Consider the following 21,215-nt stretch of genomic DNA (forward strand, 5'->3'; position numbering starts at 1 on the left):
AACAGCGCTAAACATCCATTAACAGCAAATATACAGACTGAACACTGACACTGAGTCTGACAATGTCTTTAATACATATCTTTATTCTTTAAGAATAGAATCAACACAGAATAGTTTTAATAAATCTCACCTATATATTAACTTCAGTACATACACAGAAAAATATTTTGCAGCTTTTTTTTTGGTGTAGGGCTTGTGTGTTTTCTTTTGTATTCATGCCACTTGATGTTTTGATCACGTCAAGTGGCTGTTGGCAGCTCTCTTTCAGTGGGAGCGCTCAGCCTTTTTCTCCATCCTCTGTCTCTCAGCTCTCTCGCTGCTTCAGCCGCTCTCTGTTGCACTTTGCCTCTAGACTTTCCCTGGATAGGAAAACAGACGCCTGTCAGTTGGAGGGCAAGGGCAGTGCGCTGAGGTTATGTGATTGCATTAAGAGTGAATAGTCCATTTGTTTAAAGGAATCGTTTTGGGAACATTTTGGGGAGATTCGCTTATTAGATTAGATATCTAGAGTTAGTTTATACCGCTCACATAGTGAAGTAAAGCTACAGCCATCATCCGGTTAGCTTAGCTTAGCACAAGAAAAGAGCCAGTCTGTCTCTGTCCAAACAAAATCCGCCTTCCAGCACCTCTAAAACTTGTAATATTTAGCTTGTTTAATCTGAACAAAAACCATAGTGTAAAAACAAAACATTTAGGTTTTTACTGAGGATTATGGGTGGGACTATTTTTTGGATGCGACCAGTAACATAACTTCTTGTTGCCTGGCAACTGCTTAGAGCCAAGAAATAGTCTGATGTAACACTCATATTCATAAAATAGCAAATAGTTGTTTTTACACTTTTGTTTTGTATAATTAATATAACCATATTTTGAACAAACAAGATACTGTATAACATGTTAATTAGTGAGCTTTAGAGGGGCTGGCAGGCTATGTTCCTTTTTTCAGCAAGTAACTTAAAGCAAACCAGAATATTCAGCACAATTATTAAAATTTTAGTCCTTTATCAATCTTATCACCAGTGTCACATAGAGAGAATTTAATATAGAATATAATAGAAATTACAGATAAAATATAAATTCCAGTTAAACTCAATACAACCCCCCCCCACACACACACACACACACACACACACACACACACACACACACACACACACACACACACACACACACACACACACACACACACACACGCACACCTTGTGACAGTGCCAAGTGATAAAATCTAAAAGCACTGTCAAACATTAGAAGGCTGCTGTTTCATAATCACAACTGAGCATACATGGTGTGTTTGAGAACTAATGCAACATAATCCAGCAGCATTGTGATTATGTTCATTCTTAACCTAATTTTAAACCTTGTTGGCAAAATGTATTAGTTGGATTACAGTAAATGCATAATCAAAGCAAGTGTGCTAACCGGCACTTTACTGTTTCAAGCTGCTACAAGCTACTTTAAGCAATGAGCTAAAGTAACATTTTCAAGCTTTCAGCGATAAACACCAACCACAGTACTATGTATGATACTGAAACCAAATATTAGATTTCTACTGGCAGTTCATGACAGATGTACAGCCAGCCGAACTGATCGCAGCTACTCTCAGGATCCAAATGCATTAATCCAGAAAGATTTGCACAACAAAGAAAAAGTCTACAGAACACACACAAACATACACACAATGGACATTGCGTGCACGATGCAGAGTGCTTAAACCATTAGCACGAGTGAGGGGAATACCTGGTTTTGTTACAGGGTTTGGAAGAGGGGGAAACAGGTTTAGGCTGGATTGTCAGGAGAGGGAACGGTGAAAAAAAGAGCATCCAAGGAGAGGAAAATTAGATAAATTTCATCAGAGTCAACAGAGATTAGAGGAAAGAGGGTGGGAGTGAATTAAAACTGTGTCAGGAATAAGAAAAGAGGGAAAAGAGGTTAAAAGACATTCCATAACATTCCATTAATCAATCATTTAATCAAACAAGACAACAAATTATGTTTGAATTGCTAAAGGAGGATGAAACAATGTGTTCTTAAAATCTAGACCCACACAGTTTGTGTATTTTAAAAGTAGTTATTGGATCTGAATACAAATACAGGGACACATTTGTACATCTGAATGAACTAATTACCACTACACACGGTCGGTGCATTGCAATTCATTTTTTAATTAGTGTTATTTCCAAAAATATATATAAAAAAAAAAACATAAAAACATAATTTAGAAGATATTATTAGATGTGATCATAAACGGTGGGACATTATAATAGTACAGTAAGAACATAAGGTCGTGGTGCACAAGCCTGTTGTCTTCTTATAGTACCAGTCTTCATTGCACTTCATTACTCACCGACATGATGTACTGTAACAAAGGTGATTTCAGTGTTCTCCCAGTGTTGAAGCCTCATTTATTGTTTTAATGTTGCTGACTCATAACTGCTGCACTCCCAACAGTTCTGACTATGGTACATTTTTAAAATTAAAGATAATCTCATTATTATATAATGCATAATCTTTATTTGCCAGAGTTAAACCATCCCAGTGTGTTGAAGCTGCATACATACTCCTTATGTAACCAGCATCAGTCATGCTCCTTCAAAATGTGTGCATACAGTGTTAGTATTTAATACCTTAAGGCCGACATCTCTCAAACACACTGGCGAGGCAACATCTGTTCCACAGTAGTCTCACACACTATGAACCTCGTACTGATAGAATAAAGGACAATGTGGTGAACAGGTCACACGTTTAGCTTACCCTCCAGGTATGTGCGAGCCACAAACTTGAGAACCTCATCAATGAGGATGACTGGGAGGGAGAGCTTCAGCACCATCATCCACTGCTCCACGTTCAAGTGAGTGAGCTTGAAGATCATCTGTGGAGGAGAGCAGCATCCGTTAGTCTTACAGTAAGCACATCTGTATATTAATTATATAGATACTGTTGAGATTGGCCCTCATGTGACTGTGAATACCATTTTTGATACCTGATGATAGGAATGAACGATAATAATCAGTACGAATGTCTGTATTCTTCCCAATGAAGAATGCGTTGTAGTTTCTAACTGTGACCACTAGAGATCAATGAACATCAGATTGAATTCATGAGCATATCTGTTAGTTTGTTATCACTTGTGTTTATTTCAAACATACTCCACTGAAAGTATTCACCCAGTATTGTGTGAAGAAATTGTGAAAAAATGAGGAGAGGCTTTGTTGTCACACCATTTGAAGAGTTGACAAAGGCCTCAGAAGGCTGAGCAGTGTGTCACCTTTAATGCCGCCTCTGTTAGTCATCTGTAAGTATTTAAGCAATGGGAATGTGAGCAAGAACATGGAGGCTGGAGAGGCAGTGTGTGTAAGGGAGGAGCAGAGGGAGATGGGTGTTTGTTTTGGATCAGAGGGCTGTAGTGCAGGAGGCCAGACTCACGGGCAGGGGGTCGACGTAGATGATCATGAAGTGAAGGGACATGGAGAGGCTCATGGCAGCCACCAGCCAGACGTTGCTCCAGGGGGGCATGCGCACCAGGGACTGGTTCTCAGACAAGCTGGGGGGGGAGGGAGGAGGAGGAGGAGGAGGAGGAGGAGGAGGAGGAAGGTGGGGTTGGATGGGGAGGCCGGAGGGGTACGTTAATGCAGACTGAAAATGTGTGAGGGCATATGAAACAATGTCTGTTTGCTGAGGTGAATGCAGGAAAGTAAATGTGTACAACAGGACCTTGAAATTCCTAGATTTTAAAAATATTTTGTTTAAGCATGTTTGTCCAAAGGGGTCAAAAGAGTCAGTGGATGAAGTACAGTACTCAGACCCTTTAAAAGTAAAAGCAGCAATAGCACAGTGTTAAAATACTTGCCTGTGTACGTGTTATGTAAGCAGTAGTTTAGTGTTGTAGACAATGTGGAGCTAATTTGAACAGTTGTATGTACTGCAGTAAGCTCATTATATAAGTTACAACTATAGCTGACAAATAAATGTAATACAACATACATCTCACACTTTATTGTAGTGTAGTAGAAGTATTAAGTGGAATAAAATGGAAATACTCAAGTACAATTAACTTTGAGTACAGTATTTGAGTAAATGTACTTTGTTACAGTGTTACATAAACAGTGTTGAGGTTTAGCGCTCAGGTGAAAGTACCCATAATGCCCTATGAGTTGACAGTGTAGTCAGACCTGTTCAGAGCGTTGCACATCTCGATGGTGACCAGCACAGACAGAGCCATGGTCATCGGAGGAGCAGCCTCAAACACCTCGCAGTGGACTCCATCAAAGTCCTCGTTGTCCTCGCTGCACTGCATGAAGTGTGACTGACAGGGAAGACAGAAACATTTATTCTTTGGTCTCTGAGAAGCCAAGATCCTAGCATGAAGCGTGTTTGTAAAGAGGTTCTGTAGTACAGCAGCTGGACTTTGTGATCGGGTATCACAGGTGCAGAGTGTTAAAAACTAACCAGCTGGTGGAAGGTAACCATTGGGCCATCGTCACAGTACAGGAACCACCAGGCAGCTGCTGCAACAGTTGCGGCACCAACATAACCTGGAAGAGATGTTAGTGTTTTAAACAAAGTCTTTCATCCAAACAGAGAGAGTAATTATCCTGATATGAACATGTGGCACATCTTCAGATCTTGAACAAACATGTGACAGGTGAGTATTTGATGATGTCGTCGAAGCCACAAACCAGCGTTAATTTGGTCCATGAGAGGGATGTGTTACCATGGAAACAACATAATTTAGATGAAAATTACAGATGCATGTTTAAACACTGAAGTCTCATGTAGCTGTGGAAGTGTTCTTTTAAATGACAAAACATAATCAAACGTGGTTGCAGGCCATTTTAGATCAACTGTAGGAAATTGCCACAACACACAAGTGCTTCAACCACCATGAGACGAGGGATTTACTGGCAATATCAGTACTAATCAAACTAAATAAAAGGCTATAGACATAAACATCTGCTATTTAGTATAAAGACAAGATGTAACAGATGCTTTCATGTCTGTGTTCCTGCACTCAAATGCTTAATTGCAGACAGAGAGAGAATATAAATGTATTGTACCTCCAATGGTCAAATATCTGAAGAAGAGCCAGCCAGAGATGAGGGGCTCTTTGGGGGAGCGGGGGGCTTTGCCCATGATGTCCAGGTCAGGGGGGTTGAAGCCCAGCGCGGTGGCAGGCAGACCGTCAGTCACAAGGTTGACCCACAGCAGCTGGACCGGGATCAGGGCCTCAGGTAGTCCTAGGGCAGCGGTCAGGAAGATGCTGAAGGAATGAGTATGGGAAATTAGTTTCTTAGTTTAAAAAGCGTTTGTGATTGGTCTGTTTTCTTATGTTACCTTCAGATCCCACAAGAAATAATTATTATCAGACCTCAGTATCTTGTACTCACCAGACGACCTCGCCTACATTGGAGGAGATGAGGTAGCGGATGAACTGCTTCATGTTGTTGTAAATGGCTCTGCCCTCCTCAACAGCGGACACAATGGAAGAGAAGTTGTCGTCAGCCAGGACCATCTCAGAGGCAGACTTGGCAACGGCAGTGCCAGAGCCCATTGCGATGCCAATCTCCGCCTTCTTCAAGGCAGGGGCATCGTTCACTCCGTCACCAGTCTTAACGAAGGGGAGACAGAGAGGAATAATGTATTATTTCAAGTGGTTTTATTCCATTTTAATATAAAAACACAACAAAGTTATTTTCTTCTTACCATGGCAGTAATCTCATCAAAGCCTTGCAGAAACTCAACAATCTTAGACTTGTGGGACGGTTCCACTCTGGCAAAGCAGCCAGCCTTTCGGACGGCGTTCTTCTGATCATATAGGGCGAGGTCATCAAACTCACGACCAGTGAAGGCCTTGCCAGTGACATCCTCATCCTCAGAGAAGATTCCAATACGACGGCAGATGGCCACAGCTGTGCCTTTGTTGTCACCTATAAAATGTTTCTGTTAAGTCTTCGCTTGATTTCTTATACGACCAGATTACTATGTGCAGTATAATTTGTGTACCAACCAGTGATCATAATGACACGGATTCCAGCAGCCCTGCACAACTCGATGGAGCTCATTACTTCCTTACGAGGAGGGTCGAGCATGCCAACACAGCCCACAAAGGTCAAGTCAACCTGGACAAAAAGAGAAAGCCAAGAGTTTAGTGTCCTTCAAGCCCTATAATTTCAAATACGTTAAAAGTAAGATAGTTTGTCATAAAACTTTCCAAGCATAATACAATATTTAACCAAATGTCACCAGGGAGATACTTTGTTTATCTGTCCACAGTCACCTACCTCATAGTCCGCAAACTTGGTGGAGTCCTCCAGGTTCATCTCCTCCTTCCTCAGAGGTGTGTCGCGGGTGGCCAGAGCCAAACAACGGAGGGTGTCGCGCCCGGTGCCCCACTCCTTGATGATCGACATGATGTGATCTTTGAGTGGGCCAGTCAGGGGCACGCGGTTGGTGCCAACACGAACGTATGCACAACGTTCAATGACACCTTCTGGAGCACCCTGATGACGCAGTTAACGCAACATATAACATCATTAGCGACACAAAGTATACGTGTAATATATGACTTGATTGACTTTAACTTCAATTCAAGCCATTTCTTTCAAATTGACTGACATGTTTTATTATGATGTCATAATGTCTTTTGTTCAGTTTGTATCCCCAGTCGATATATGTGTTTGTGTATGTGTATGTGTATGTGTATGTGTATGTGTACGTGTATGTCTTGGGTCACACACTTTGACAAACATCTTGCTTCCCACAGGGGCTTTGGCGGACTTGGCAGGAGAGCAGTAAACTGACATGGACTTTCTGTCTCTGGAGAACTCCAGGGTGAACTCCTTCTTCATAAGTTGCTTGATCACCTGTTAGAAAATGGAGGTGAAGTGCAGAAAAAAAAATAGCATCTGTTAAGCCACTGTTTATTAATTGAACCTGCAATAGCTGTTTTTTTCTGACCTCTTGAGGGCAGTGGACATATAATCACCTTTTTAGCTGGTATTTGTATATGGATAACACTACATACTGTATGTAATATGTTGTGGACTTACAGAACAGCAAGTGTCTGCCCTTTCCACCTTGGACAGGCCACGCACTTCAGTGTTGAACACGTTCATCTTCTCCACCAGACAGCACAGGGCTGTTTCAGTGGCCTCACCCACTTTCTCATAAATACCCTTGGACTGCATAATGGAGAAATAAGAAAGAACAGTAAATGTTAAAGTACGTAGTGTGTTTCATGTTAACATAAATGTTTCTTGAATGTTCTGCAGACCTCGTTGTAGTCCAGAGAAGAGTCATTGCACAGAGCGCAGATGGTAGCCAGCTCAACCAGTCCGTCATATTGTCCGCACTTCACAGACGAGCCATTCTTTGTGCTGGTAGGAAAAGAATAATACAAATATTTAGCCAATGTATTGTTATTCAAGACTGGGTTATGGTGTTGCATGGTCTTATTAATTTTAACTAGTGATTGGAATTGATAAGATATTATTGATACCAATGCCATTATCGATCCTGCCCAATTCTTTATTGATTCCCTTAATTATTCCTGAACAGTTTGGTCATGGACAGGTTTTTAGCATCAGTGCAACTATTTCATTATCTTGACTCCCAAGCACAGTGTATTAATGGAGTACAGTTATAGTTGTTTGAGTGTGAAGACTCCATCTTGCTGTATAGACTAGTTTAACGTCATTGTTTTGAAATGCCCAACTGTCATAAAGACATGCTGGCTTTGATGAAAGTAATTGATAAACTCTGAGGCATACAATTCTGATGGATTTTACACTTACACTTCTCCCTCAGGGGTGTACTTTGAGCCTGAGATGTCAAACTGACCAAGGGAAATATTGTCACCGTCGACTTTATCAATGATGAACATCTGCATGGAAAAAAAAACAATTTAAGTGTCATCATTAAACATGCTTTCATTTTCAGTCACCAGTGGAGTTTCTGGATTAAAAATGTTGAACCTACCTTAGTTACACACATCTGGTTGGTGGTGAGAGTACCGGTTTTGTCGGAGCAGATGACCGAGGTGCATCCCAAGGTCTCCACAGAGGGCAGGCTTCTGACAATGGCGTTCTTCTTGGCCATACGACGAGTTCCCAGAGCAAGGCAGGTGGTGATGACAGCGGGCAGGCCTGTGATGGATGGAGAAAGATATTATGTAGAGAGGTATTGAATGAAATACACAGTCATTGCTTTAAAACAGGAAGGATAGGTTGGAAGGGGCACAAAACATTCTGAGGAACTTCTTTAACCAAAACCAGGTGACAAGAAAGAATGATCTGACATGTCTGTTCAAAACCACCTGGACTTTAGGGACTCTGGGCAGGCTGGCGATAGTGATGGACTGCCCTTAACACATCAGCTGGAGCACATCCAAACTGCTGTGTTTTCCAAGGTATTCCTGTGGGAGGGGGATGCTTCAAGCCATTCAACCAGATCTGTGTTCAGATTCTTGGCAAAAATCAACTCTGACAATGGTGTGGAGAAGGTCTGGAATGTGTCCAGTTTAGTGTCATTATGATGGCATCTGTGTTTGCAGATGATGTTGTCCTTTTGGCATCATCAGACTGTGGTCTCTGATGAGCATTGGCACAGTTTGCAGCTGACTGTGGTGTGACGGGGTGGAGAGGACTTCCAAATGCCAGATTGTTTCTGTCCCAGAGTATAGATTGTCAGAATCACAACGGAGGATAAACCAGTTAGATGTAAAGACAGAGCTGAGTAACTATGCAAGCCCTTGATTTATTGACCAAACGTCTTTCCAACTTGTATCTATTCTTGGAGTTGGGTGGGGACCAAAAGAATCACATCATGAAAACAAAGATTGTTTGGCTTCCTGTCTGTGACACACAGCTGCTTCTCCAAGTTAAGAGGAGCCAGATATGCTGCTTCAGCCACCTGTACATGGTGTACTGCTTGCCTCACATGCCATTAGAAACTCCAAACCCACCAAAAACAAACAAATAAATGAAAGTGGCTTTACTTATTTGTAGTCTTCTTAGTTTGGGACTTCAATACATAAACTTAAAACATGAACTGGATGAAGAAAACTGGACAGTTCATACCTTGAGTCAAATCAACTTGACAAAAGTCCTCCACTAATTTATTATTGCATATATATCATTACAGCAGTATCACAGATTTGATCCTTTTTCTAACTTGCCAGAACATTGCACCGACATTACCCACAATGCAACTGTAGACAGTTCAGTCTGAGATTTGGGTTTGTTATGCTAGTAGTGACTAATGTAGCCTCAAGCTGCTAACCTCAAGCAGAGACATGAGAGGGCTGCAGAGGTCTGTTAAGCTCATTTCCTTCTAACTCCACATCTACAGATTTTTTTAATTTTCAAACTTGTAGTCTTTACCCAGCTGACATGGACTCAGGTGACATCATTTAAGGCAATTTATAATTTTTTGTGCTGCTCCCAAACAGTACTCTGTAAACAGAGTAAAATCTGTGGCGTTCCTCTTAAATAAACTGTACAATATTGTAAAGATCAATAATAAACCATTGGCCTTCATTAAATTATTAATGGACTGGTAGCTTCAGAATCATATAGACGAGCTACACAAGATTGAATCTTAAATATGATAATCTTCTTGGGCAACCAGATGGAGGTTAATCCCAGGGGCTTACCTTCAGGGATGGCAGCCACAGCCAGAGCCACAGCAATCTTGAAATAGTAGATGGCACCGCGGAACCAGGAGCCTCCATGGACGGGGTCGTTGAAATGGCCAATGTTGATTATCCACACAGCCACACAAATGAGGGAGATTACCTGGAGGACACGCAGTCAGAGGGAGAACTTAAATGTTTTACAAAATAAATAACTAAATAAAAACTGTGGTGATACAGTTTCAAAAGGCCTCTCCGTCTATCATCCTCACCCACCTTGGAGAGCTGCTCGCCAAACTCATCCAGTTTCTGCTGCAGAGGGGTCTTCTCCTGCTCAGTGGCAGCCATCTGGTCACGAATCTTACCGATCTCAGTGGCGACGCCAGTTGCAACAGCAATACCAGTGGCTTTTCCAGCTGCGATATTGGTGCCCTGAACAGTTTTAAGAGAGGGAGAAAACCCTTATGAAGTTAGTTGGTCAGCCTCGACCAAACAGACTGAAATATAAATATTATGGATTCCCACGACCTTATGAATAGAAATGAATGGTCCCCAAAACACATACTGACTTTGATGAATTCCCCACCATGAGGTTGATATTAAAAATATTGGCTGGCCATGAAGTTTGATACAGACATTTGGGTCCATTCAGGATCAAGTTCCATGACTTTTCTTCCAGCGCCATCATAAGGTCAAAAATGTTGGATGTGTCCAATACTTTGGTTAATGACCAAAACTAATTATATTTCCATCAACCTCAGCTGTGCTTTGTGTTTCATGCTAATTAGAAAATGTTACCTACATACTCACTCACCTAAATGGAACAGAGCCAGGAGCCATCATAAATGTTATCAATTACATTCCTAGTGTTTTTCCTTCTACAGTAAGTGAAAATGGTTTAGTGGTAAAGGAGGAGGGGCAGTTTTAACGTTGAGAATAAAAATTAAACGTTTAAGAGAATGAACTGAAAGTTTGTCAGGTTTGAAACATAAAGGTGTAAAAGAAAAAGGTTGAACAGGACGTAGAAAAAAAAAAACTCACAGAGAACAACATGTTCTTCTTGTCCTGGTTGACGGCTCGGAGGTCTGGGACAGCATCGGTGTGTTTGATCACACTGACAGACTCGCCTGTTGGAAACACAAATTTTAGGTTGGGTGGTCATCAAGACATCAGAAAGACTTTTTGTTTGTCTGTCCATTTGTCCCGTCAAACCTACCAGTAAGGATGGACTGGTCCACACGCAGGGTTGTAGATTTGATGGAGATGAGCCTGATGTCAGCTGGCACTTTGTCACCAACTAACACAAACACACAGAAAAGCACCAAAAAAGTTCATTAGCAAAATGTATTTAACAACTTTTGACGTTTGTGTAGGATTACAAAACAGCTTCATATCAATCTGACTGCAGCATTAAAGCAGCATGGAGGAGGAGGAGGAGGAGGAGGAGGAGGAGGAGGAGTGGGGGTGCCCGGTTGATTGACTGGTTTTAGCACTCTGGATGGATAGTGTTGTTGTTGAAAACTGATACCACAGCCAGAGACAGAGGGAGAGGGAGACCTTGGGGAGATCATGAAATGAAAAGAACAGGTGTACAGCAAACAGAGGGAGAGACAGAGGAGCGAGTCCGGCCGTTGATATTAAGTGTATTTATACTCAAGCTTGTTTTTTTTCTTCCTGCAGCAAGTTCCTTCAGTTTCCCTCCACCCCTTTTTTCTGTCACTGCCTTAAAAGGGCCCATGTTCATTCTCAAGGACATCAAGAGCCATGTTCACACACACACACACACACACACACACACACCACACACACACACACACACACACACACACAGACGTGCATGTGACTCTTTTGAAGTATATGAGTGTATGAAATGAGGAGCTATAGGACACGGAGAAGTTTGATTTCTTCTTTATCAAATCAAATAAAAAGATCAGGTCGAACAAGCAAACTGCAGCCACTTTCTTGGTTTCTAGCTGGCGGTGCAGAGGTCGAACATAACGAGTATGAGTTTGTAAAACACTCACCATCTAGATCCAAGGTTGAGAAGTCTTTGATAAGCCACAGAGACAAGCTCTGGCTTAGTTATTAGTACATGCTACATAGTTAAAAAGTGTTCTGAATATTATTATATTTTTAGTCTGTAGTATCCACAATATAGAAAACATTACGTGTATGATTTGACTTTCAAATATAAGTGTAAGCAATCTTTGCAACGGAAGAAGAATTTTGTTTTTCTTCAGACTTAAAGGTCCATTGTGTATTTAGGAGGATCTATTGGCAGCAATGGAATATATTATTCAAAGGTATGTTTTTATTAGTGTATAATCACTTACCTTAGAATGAGGTTTAGTGTTTTTATCTAGAGACACCGCAGGTCACCTTCTGTGCAGACCGCTATATGGAACCACCATGTTTTTACAACAACTCGGACAAACTGAAAACGGGCTCTAGATAGGGCCGTTTGCATTTGTTGGACGTATTGCGGCCACCATAGTTTCTCCTTTGCGCTTGGAGAGGCAGAGTGAAGCAACTACAAGAGGCCACTAAACCCCACACTGGTCCTTTAATGATTGATTCGTTTAATTTCCTAATGTCGGCTGCTGGTTCTTTTGTTTACTCATCTCATGACAGGAAAAGACACCAACCACTGGCTCCATTTTAATATGTCCATATAGTTGTTGTTGTTGTGTAGTATGAAGAACTGGGCAGATACTTTCTGCTCTTCGATACATATACAGATGTGAACATTCAGTCCTATTCTGAGGAGTTTGTTTCAGTAAGTTGGCCTTGACCTTTATCCCTCTATGGCTAAAGTCAGCATATGTTGCTGATTGGCAGTTTGCTTTGCAGCAATTTTACAAATTACAGGATTTCCTGTGCAATGTCTTTATTTCAATCTGCTCAGATGCTCTTAACTGTGAGTGCAGACTGTTGTGCCCTTCAGGAGTTTACCACAATGATGTCTCCTACACCAAATATAGATACTCTGCTGCAGCCGATGGCTGTTCCTTGAGCGGTTTCAGTGGCTGAATGTACTTTGAGTTCATGCAGTAGGTAAAACAGTGAAAATGAAGCCCTTCTTACCGGAAACCTCCACCACATCACCAGGAACAATCTCCCTGGCCTTGATTCTCTGCACGCTCTTCCTGTCCGACCGGTAAACTTTCCCCATCTCAGGCTCGTACTCCTTCAGAGCCTCAATGGCACTCTCTGCATTGCGCTCCTGTGGCAAAAAATACAAATAGAATAAAACATAAAATATGGTAATTTTGGTGCCATGACCTCCTTGATAATAATTGATAATGTAGACAAACTCTGCCAGTGTGTGAATCCTTCTCATGCATCAAAGTATGAAACTCTATATGCCAGCACTGTGACACATTCAGTCATTGTAAAGTCATATCAAGTCAATTTTATTTATAAAGCAAAAACTCACAACTTTGTCTCAGAAGGCTTTAGGGTCTGAACAATATATGACAACTTTCTTAGATCCAATATTCTTGTAATACCTTTCTAGCAATGCATTTTTGTTAAGACTATCTGAGGTGATTTAACTGATAAAAATTTGTTTTTTTTTTTCAATTTTGTCATATTGTTAAATATTAAAGACTAAAGAAGCAACAATCAAAGTCCAAGTAAAAACCCTTTAGATAATATTTCTAATTAGAGTAAACACTTCAAATGGTTTGGTTTTTTATCAGTTTTGATTGACAGTGCCGTCATCACCATTGGTTCAAAAGTTGCTGCATCCTGATTGGTGCATGGAAATATATGACATCATCATCTTTTTCCAACTAAGCCCTGTCTGCTTGAAACCAGTGAGAAAATACAGAAACCTCTCAACAATTTGATCTCAAGTGGATCTGTGTCACGTCAAAATGTTTAAAAATGATTACCACAACCATATATAATAACTTCTATTCTTTGGTTAACCATCCATCAGCCCATAAAGAGGTCAAAACAATTAACATTTCAACTGAACAAATCTCTAGTGATCACCCCATGTTGAGTGTGTGTTTCTGTCTCAAGCTTGAACAACAGGTTGATCAGAGAAGTCAAACAGGTTGACGTTCAGTTCAGTCTGTGGTTTCCTCCAAGGCTGCCCTGGACCGCCTCAAAGTGTAAAGCCCAACTTATGCCAGCCGCCCTCCCTCTCTCCATTCTCCCCCATACCCCCCATGTGTGAATCCTTGTGCATAGTTTCCAAATGACTGCCACAGGGTTGATATGAACCCCCTACCACCAGGCCTGTGGTAACCTGATCGCCCCTCTGTATTTTTACTGTGGATTGCACAGTGTGGAGTGTAACAAAGCAGATTGCAGTTTGAGCCTTCGAGGCAGAACAGGTCCCAGTCCACCATTGCCCCCCTCCTCCCCTCTCTCCTCCACTCGGCCACAGTTGGCTTAACCTTTCACCTTTTCACCTCCTGCTGACGTCAGTACTGTCTTTCTGGATTCCCTTGAACTTTGAGCTCTCAGGAGCGTGCGCTCGCCGTAAAGGACACGGGCTGCGACCTGAACAAGCCGCCATTGTGTGTGATTTATTGTGTGTGACTGTTACTAAGAATAAGAGTCTATTTAGGTGTGTGTAAAAGACAGCATTCAGGGGCAGGTATGTGTCCTTGTGATTGCAATTGTTGCAATGAGTGTGTGTGTGTGTGTGTGTGTGTGTGTGTGTGTGTGTGTGTGTGTGTGTGTGTGTGTGTGTGTGTGTGCTGACTGACCTGCCACACTCCAACGATAGCATTTGCAATGAGGATGAGGAGGATGACGAAGGGCTCGACAAAGGCAGTGACAGATTCATCACCTTCCTCGAACATAGCCAGAACCTGAGAGCGACAGAGAGTATTTAGGATGCAAATCTAAATGAATCTGAATATCATTTACTTTATGTGACAACTATGAACAATTTCAGACTTTATCCCTTTAAATTCTAATGTTTCCCTTAATTACTCCTTATGTTAAAACAAATAAAATGTATAAACACTCACAACAATAAAACAACAATATTAGGAAAACCAAAAAAGGTGACATAATTCGCATCACAAGTTCCCAGAGTGTAAGATGATGTCTTTAAATGTTTTGTTTTGTCCGACTAGCAGTCCAAAATCCAAAGATATTCAATTTTTATCCTCTCAAACTATACTTCACTACTATACTACTATACTTTTACCCCTCTACTATTCTTGCAGTTGGATGTTTACGCTTCACTGTCCTGGTCCATTAGGTAATTTATACAAGCAAGATGTACAGATTTTAATGTGGAAATAATATACCTGCATGTCCCAATACTTCTTTAAGCTACTGAAACTATCTTACACTACAGTTGATCAACAGAAAATGTATCAAATACAATTTTGATTGATTAATCGTTTGACTGACATCAAAACAAAATATTACAGGAAATTCAGAAATTATAAAATTGAATTTTGTAGTATTTTGATAGTATTCTAAGTCTAAGTATGCGTGCCATAGTTTGAGAACGAGTGCACTAGTGGAAAACTAGTTAGATAATGATACTGACTCTTTCATTTTGAGTATTGTAAGTATTGCACTATTACTCAGTGAGGCTGTGACACTCTGCTTGGTACAACGAGTGTCTTTAGGTTTGTTGTGCACCTGTTGCTCAGGGTGACACTATTATCTTTTACTGCTGTCCAGCATTAAACATAAACATAAAATAGTCACAGCGAGCAGCTATTTATGACAGTTATGAAACCATTACGGGATCAAATGACATTTCACTTTGTCATTGTCTTTGTCTGTGTCATCCTATGTGTGAAATGTTTCCTCTACATGTGACTCTTTCCCAAACCTATAGTCTTACCACGTGTGCGCCCCTGTGAGCGGGAGTCCCATGTTACTAACACAGGTCTGTCTTGGAAAGGCTTTGTGTTGACATTGACACAGATTAGTTGCAGGCCAGCGGAGCACGGAGCTAACCAGAGAGAGCTAGAGAGAGAGAGAAAGAGGAGAAGAAGCCCCATCCTTCTCTAGTAGCGTTTAACGTCATTGTAGTCCGCCGTGTTTTTCATTTGCCTGCTTTTCATCTCACATCTTTTCTCACCCTTTCCCAAAAATAGACTCTGTTGCTCACTCTCCAGTCTGTCTTCGCTCTGCGTCTCTTCAAAGACACAATCGATCTCCAGAATGAGAGTCAGAGCCTGTCAGCACATTGCAGTGGCAGGACATTCCTGTGTGTATGAATAGGGTGACCATGTATTTGCAGTATTTAGTGTTCTCTCTTTTAGAAACCATATACGACTCTGAATCTATTGCTCTCGTTTGTCATTGTAACAAACAATGCCATTGTGCAACCCAATCCCTGCCCCCCCCTCCCACCACCACTGCCACCATCCTCTATGTCTCTCACTCTCTCTTGCTGCTGCAAGCCATCCCTCGTTCCTTCCATCCCTGACCTTTGTCCAAGGATTCAATTTCTCGTCCTGGCTTGAGACTTTCTTAAAATAAAGCTTTGCATATGCACACACACACACACACACACAGCCACACAGCCACTCTCTTTCTGTCTTTCTCTTTATCTTGCTCTCTCTATATCACACACACACACACACACACACACACACACACACGGCAGTCAGGCCTTCTAAGGCCATAGTGACAGCTGTGCAGAGAGACCAGAGGGCAGAGATCGAGGATTAAGACAATGTGTCCAGCCTACTCTCCTCCACAAAACTGTTTTGGAGAGAGCAACAGGGGAGGGGTAGGAGGGAGAGAGAAGGATTCCTTGTGTAAGTGAGAGTGAGGACATGGGTCCAAATGTAATTTAATAACTCAGCGATGCACACGCTCTGTTTGTCGGCCCAAGTGTGTGACTGTGCGTGTAATCACAAAGAAAACAGGTGAGGGGTCAGAGAAGATGCAGCTCAGAGTTTGTACATTCTCACGTCACTGTCAGGTTCTTTATAGTCCCTGAACATGCACTTTTGCAATTGCCAACCATGTTCCTTGTATTTCTATCACTTTATCAAACCACTAGACTCTGTGACCTCGTTTCCAGAGACTTCGAGCAGCTGTAATACATCTTTGTTGCCTCTCAAGCAGCTTTTCCAGCTGATTGGTAGTTCAGACTAAGCCAAACCATAATATAATATAACCTAAACCTAAACATAACCATCGGGTTGGTGGAGGTTGTTATGGATGGGTGGGAGCAAGGTTATACAATTACTTTAATCTAATTGTTGAGCTTCAACATGATCAATTCAGGTTTTGATGGGCGTAAATTGTGCTGAAATGTCAGATCAAATGTTGGTAAAACTGAGGTTTCTCAGGCTTTGATATCAACCAATAATATTCTTTATAATAATTAAATCATATTTTGTGGCAGACTGAAAGAAACTAAACTTATTACACACTGTTCAGCAACAGGCAAGGACTTTCTATCTTCTTGTCTTGGCTTTTTTTCTTGCTTTGCCAAGCACTTCATACTCATAAAAGTACTATTGTTTGAAATTTTTTGTGGACATAAATATATGAGGTGAGGTGAGCATGTTCTCAAACCTTTGCAGGCTCCCTATATGTACATACTCCATGTATATTCAGTGGATATTGGAAATATAAATACTATATGATATGAAGGGAAAAGTGACAAACTCACAAAAGAGATGCAGGCGGCCAGCAGTAAGATTCTGACCAACAGGTCCTCAAACTGTTCCACCACCAACTCCCAGATAGTCTTTCCTGTTGAAGAAATACATAAAATCACATACAGTATTCAAGTGTGTGTGCTCATTTGTGTATTTTCTTATTGTATATGTTAATATATTTTTCATTTTGCTTCAGCAACCTCACATAGAGCTATATTTTCTATATCCGCCCCCTAAACTCTCACATTTGCCATATTACCCTGCTTGTCTTTGGGCCAATAAAAATGCAAGTTGTAGAAGCATCTACGATCTCTCAAACCACAGATACTGAATGGCCTTGGATCAACGCATTTCTTGAGTTTGATGTTAACGTATTATAAGTGGTTTGTGGCACACTAGTTGATACAGAATCAGGAGCTAATGACAGATGTTAAATAAATGACTTGTCATCACAGGAAGTGAGGGGAACAGGTGTGTCGGGGGGGGGCACAGAGTGAAAAGATGCACTCTGATCATCAGGACATGTGATTCAAACATTATTAATTGAAAAGCAGGTGTTTAAAGTGGACTCACCCTCCTCTGCTGGCAGCTCTGTGGGTGAAGAGAGACAAACAGTATTAATAAAGCAACGCTGCACGCCACATTTACTGCATTGTTTTTAGTGTTTGCTGTGCAGCATGTCAACGAGGACACACTGAGGAATCAAAACACAACAAAATGAACTTCACATTACAGAAACTACCATCTAACATCCATTCCTGAACTGAGAGATTAATAAGTGTTAAGTAGCAGCTGGTTTGTTCAGGCCTCCTTGTCTCTGTGCCAGTTTATGACACAAATAGAGTGACTTTAGTAACTGACCTTTACAGTGACCCTAATTACTCTGTTATTCTAGTGTGCTGTCACTCTGTCAGCATCCATTTGTCAGCTGAGATGCTCCACAACAAATACACAGTCTGTGCAACCTGTGGAGCAGGATTTAATGCAGGATATGGAAAATTGCTCACAGAGATGCTTTTTACTTCACACTGTGCTGTCTGTGACATTTTGAGATGTCATAGAGGGAAAAGCACAGGTGTGATTAATAATATTAACATGAACAGAGCCATTGTTAATGATATGAATTCCCCTGCTATGACCAGTTTAAATGGCCTAATGGCTCTTAGGTGTCTGGACGGAGACTACATTTTCTCAGTTTGGCAAAAAAAAAGTCCATTGAAGGTCCTCAAGGCTTTTTCAGGTGCTTTCAGCTACATTTCACAGCCTCCCTCAGTGGATGGAGTTTGCTCTACTCCACTGAGGGAGGCCACGAGATGAATTTGGAAAAATGTTAGTAAATTGACCTTGAAGTTGCCTCCAAAGTCAAGAATAAAGTGTCATTCTTAAGATTCAAAATAAAAGATAAATAAAGAATCTTCGGTCTAAACTAAAGCCAGCTGCGATTGTCAGAAACCTGAAACTCTAATGCACCTGCTTCCTTTGTGTCATTCAGTTTCCCCTTAATTAGACCATCATCAAAAAGTCACACACAGTTTATGTATCAGTTATCACACTTCTCCTCCTTCACCTTCTCTTCCTTCTTCCCTCAGTGTCTGTTTCTGCTGTTTTCTCTTGCTAAACCTCTCAGATACACTGTGTTTCTGCCTCTTATGCCTCCTACTCTCTCATCCAAGCTAAATCCAAATGAAATGATCCTTCTCCTGGACCTTCCCATTCCTCAACCAATTCATTCATCACTACTCTTTCTTTCCACTCTCCAATGCTCCATCCAACAGTTTCCTCCATCCATCCATCTTTTTCTCTTTCTCTCCCTCACCGTTGAAGCCATACTTGTCCAGGTTCTTCTTAACCTGTTCAGGTGAGAGGCCGGTGTCTTCAGTGACGCCAAAGTAAGACAGAACCTCCGCTGAGTCTTTGGCGTGTGCGATCTCCATCCTCGCTGAAACGGAGAGGCTTCAGGACAGAGGGATAGAAAACACAGAAACATTCACATCAGTCTGAGCGGCAAAGGCCTGATATTGAAAAGTTAAAACAATGTGAAGCTATGTTCACCCACCACTTTCTTGAAGTGTGGGATTGGGATTTAAAAACTGGCAACCCCCCTGCGGTCACACTTGCTCTCTCTCTACCCCCTCTCTCTCTCTCTCTCTCTCTCTCTGGGCTGTTGCTCTCCTCTCGGAGCCCTGGACTGACAGAAAGTGCAACCCGGCAAACTGTCCTGAAAAGTTTTATACAGATGAAAAAGTGGCCTCATTGGTGCTTGCTCACCATGAACTCACCCCTCATTGGCTGAGAACATCACAAATAGGTGGGCAGGAATGGCCCCAGTGGTAAAGAATAGGCAGGGGGGGAGTGGGTGGGAGAGGGCAACAACTGCAGAGGGGTCTACTGCCGGGCAAGCTGGAAATAAGATGTGCATAAGAGACCATGCGTGTTTAGGACAATGAGGAGGGGCAACATAAAGGCTTTCTGAATTAGAGGTAGGGGACATGACAGAGTACTACTTTGTGTCGGTGTGTACATATGTTTGTGGAGACGTGGACACTCATGTACTCAACAAGTGTCCAAATGAGAAAGAAAGACATGTTCAAATAAAGGTTTTGAAAGGTGTTCAGGGTATCAAGGACATGATAAGTTTTCTTTCTATACTATTTATAAAATAAATTATCCCATTTATGACACAATAATCCTCAGTGGAAAAATTTTCCTCTGGTGAAAAGTAACTAAGTACATTTACTCAAGTACCGTATTTACTGTAATTTCGAGTTTGATGTACTTCACATGACTTTTTCCAGTTTATGCTACTTTATTCTTTCACCGCACTAAAGTTCAGAGGCAAATGTCGTACTTTTTACTCTACTGCATTTGTCTGACAGCTATAGTTACTTTACAAATTAAGAATTGATATAAAAAACAACACACAGACAGGTGACAAAATAAAGATAAACCTGAGGGAATGATTGGAGAAACATGGCAAATGCAGATGATTTTATACAGGACACAACAAATCATTGGATTGTTTGATTAGAATGACAATGATGTGAATCAACTGGACACGTATGGGAGATTGGAGAGGACTCCGGAGGGGTTTTTGTTGGTTTTTCCTTTAAAGTGTCACCTGTATGATAAGCTAATCTAACACAATGCATATTAAACCAGTAGTTTCCAATCTTTTTGACTTGTAGCTCTTTGTCACGTTTCAGATGTCTTAGCAGTTCCATCAAAGACACATTTCCCTTTTTAACAGTCCAGTGTGTAGGATGTACTGGGATCTAGTGGTGTAGTTCCTGTCTTCACCCTCCTTTTCCAACTGTGAAAACAACAAAGATTAGAGAAAAGTCGGAAAAATTAAAACTTTTAAAGCAGAACTTTTTTCTCTCTTTCCTCTCCCATTTATAATATTACAACCCCTCAGATTCATATTTGGACGGTCCTGAAACCTTGGTTGGGAAACCTTGGACTGAACTACCAAAATGTTTACAGTTTACTTCGACCAACTCCAAAAGGAAAACACTACCTAAGCATCGATACATTAGTATTAACAATTTAATGATATTAAATCTAATAATATATCAGTTACAGGGGCCATTTTCTGCAGAAACAATAGTTTTACTTTTACTACGTAAGAAGCTTTTTGTCATAATACTGAATGCAGGAGAGCAATTTGAAGAAAAGTGAGCGGTTTCCTCCTCTGCAGCGGATGGGAACCCAAAGGAATTGTGAGTAATCCCCTCATAATTACACAAACACACAGACAGACAGAAGGAAAGCAGGGGGAGAGAGAGACAGAGAGAGAGAGAGAGAGAGAGAGAGAGAGAGAGAGAGAGAGAGGAGGAAATAAGACAGCAATGTTGGGTGAAGAGAAGTATCAGAGGGAGAGGGAGGGAGGCTTTTAGGATTCAGTTCACTTAAGCCCCACTTACTGCTGTGGAAAGCATCTTATAAACTGTTAATAATGTAGTAAAAAATAGGGAACTATT

General features: G+C 41.2%; 1 protein-coding gene across 2 annotated transcripts; it reads right to left on the bottom strand.

Annotated features, from left to right (window-relative positions):
- Positions 1-63: 63 nt before the first annotated feature.
- Positions 64-19,447, bottom strand: atp2a1 (ATPase sarcoplasmic/endoplasmic reticulum Ca2+ transporting 1). 2 transcript variants are annotated; one of them, XM_051388169.1, is made up of 26 exons: positions 19,292-19,447; positions 19,052-19,188; positions 17,809-17,826; positions 17,247-17,329; positions 14,353-14,457; positions 12,713-12,851; positions 10,845-10,925; positions 10,670-10,755; positions 9,905-10,060; positions 9,650-9,791; positions 7,975-8,141; positions 7,791-7,879; positions 7,271-7,373; positions 7,047-7,178; positions 6,735-6,860; positions 6,279-6,497; positions 6,005-6,116; positions 5,701-5,924; positions 5,385-5,605; positions 5,055-5,257; positions 4,447-4,532; positions 4,170-4,303; positions 3,424-3,541; positions 2,752-2,869; positions 1,738-1,781; positions 64-359 (listed from the first exon to the last, which is right to left on the bottom strand). In XM_051388169.1, the coding sequence occupies exons 2-25, from the start codon at positions 19,167-19,169 to the stop codon at positions 1,777-1,779; spliced, it is 2,985 nt and encodes a 994-aa protein (XP_051244129.1). In that variant the 5' UTR covers positions 19,170-19,188; positions 19,292-19,447; the 3' UTR covers positions 64-359; positions 1,738-1,776. The 2 variants fall into 2 exon arrangements, with proteins under 2 accessions (XP_051244129.1, XP_051244128.1); XM_051388168.1 differs by lacking the exon at positions 1,738-1,781.
- Positions 19,448-21,215: the final 1,768 nt, after the last annotated feature.

This window comes from Dicentrarchus labrax, unplaced genomic scaffold (genome assembly GCF_905237075.1).
Source record: "Dicentrarchus labrax unplaced genomic scaffold, dlabrax2021, whole genome shotgun sequence".
Classification (NCBI taxonomy): Eukaryota; Metazoa; Chordata; class Actinopteri; family Moronidae; genus Dicentrarchus; species Dicentrarchus labrax.

Excerpts from the sequence above, each read along its gene's own strand:
- atp2a1 (XM_051388168.1), bottom strand. The coding sequence starts at position 19,169 with ATGGAGATCGCACACGCCAAAGACTCAGCGGAGGTTCTGTCTTACTTT. Across the intron at positions 12,852-14,352 it reads CTATCGTTGGAGTGTGGCAG|GAGCGCAATGCAGAGAGTGC; the intron begins GTCAGTCAGCAC and ends TTTTTGCCACAG. Across the intron at positions 7,374-7,790 it reads TACACCCCTGAGGGAGAAGT|CACAAAGAATGGCTCGTCTG; the intron begins GTAAGTGTAAAA and ends TTTTCCTACCAG.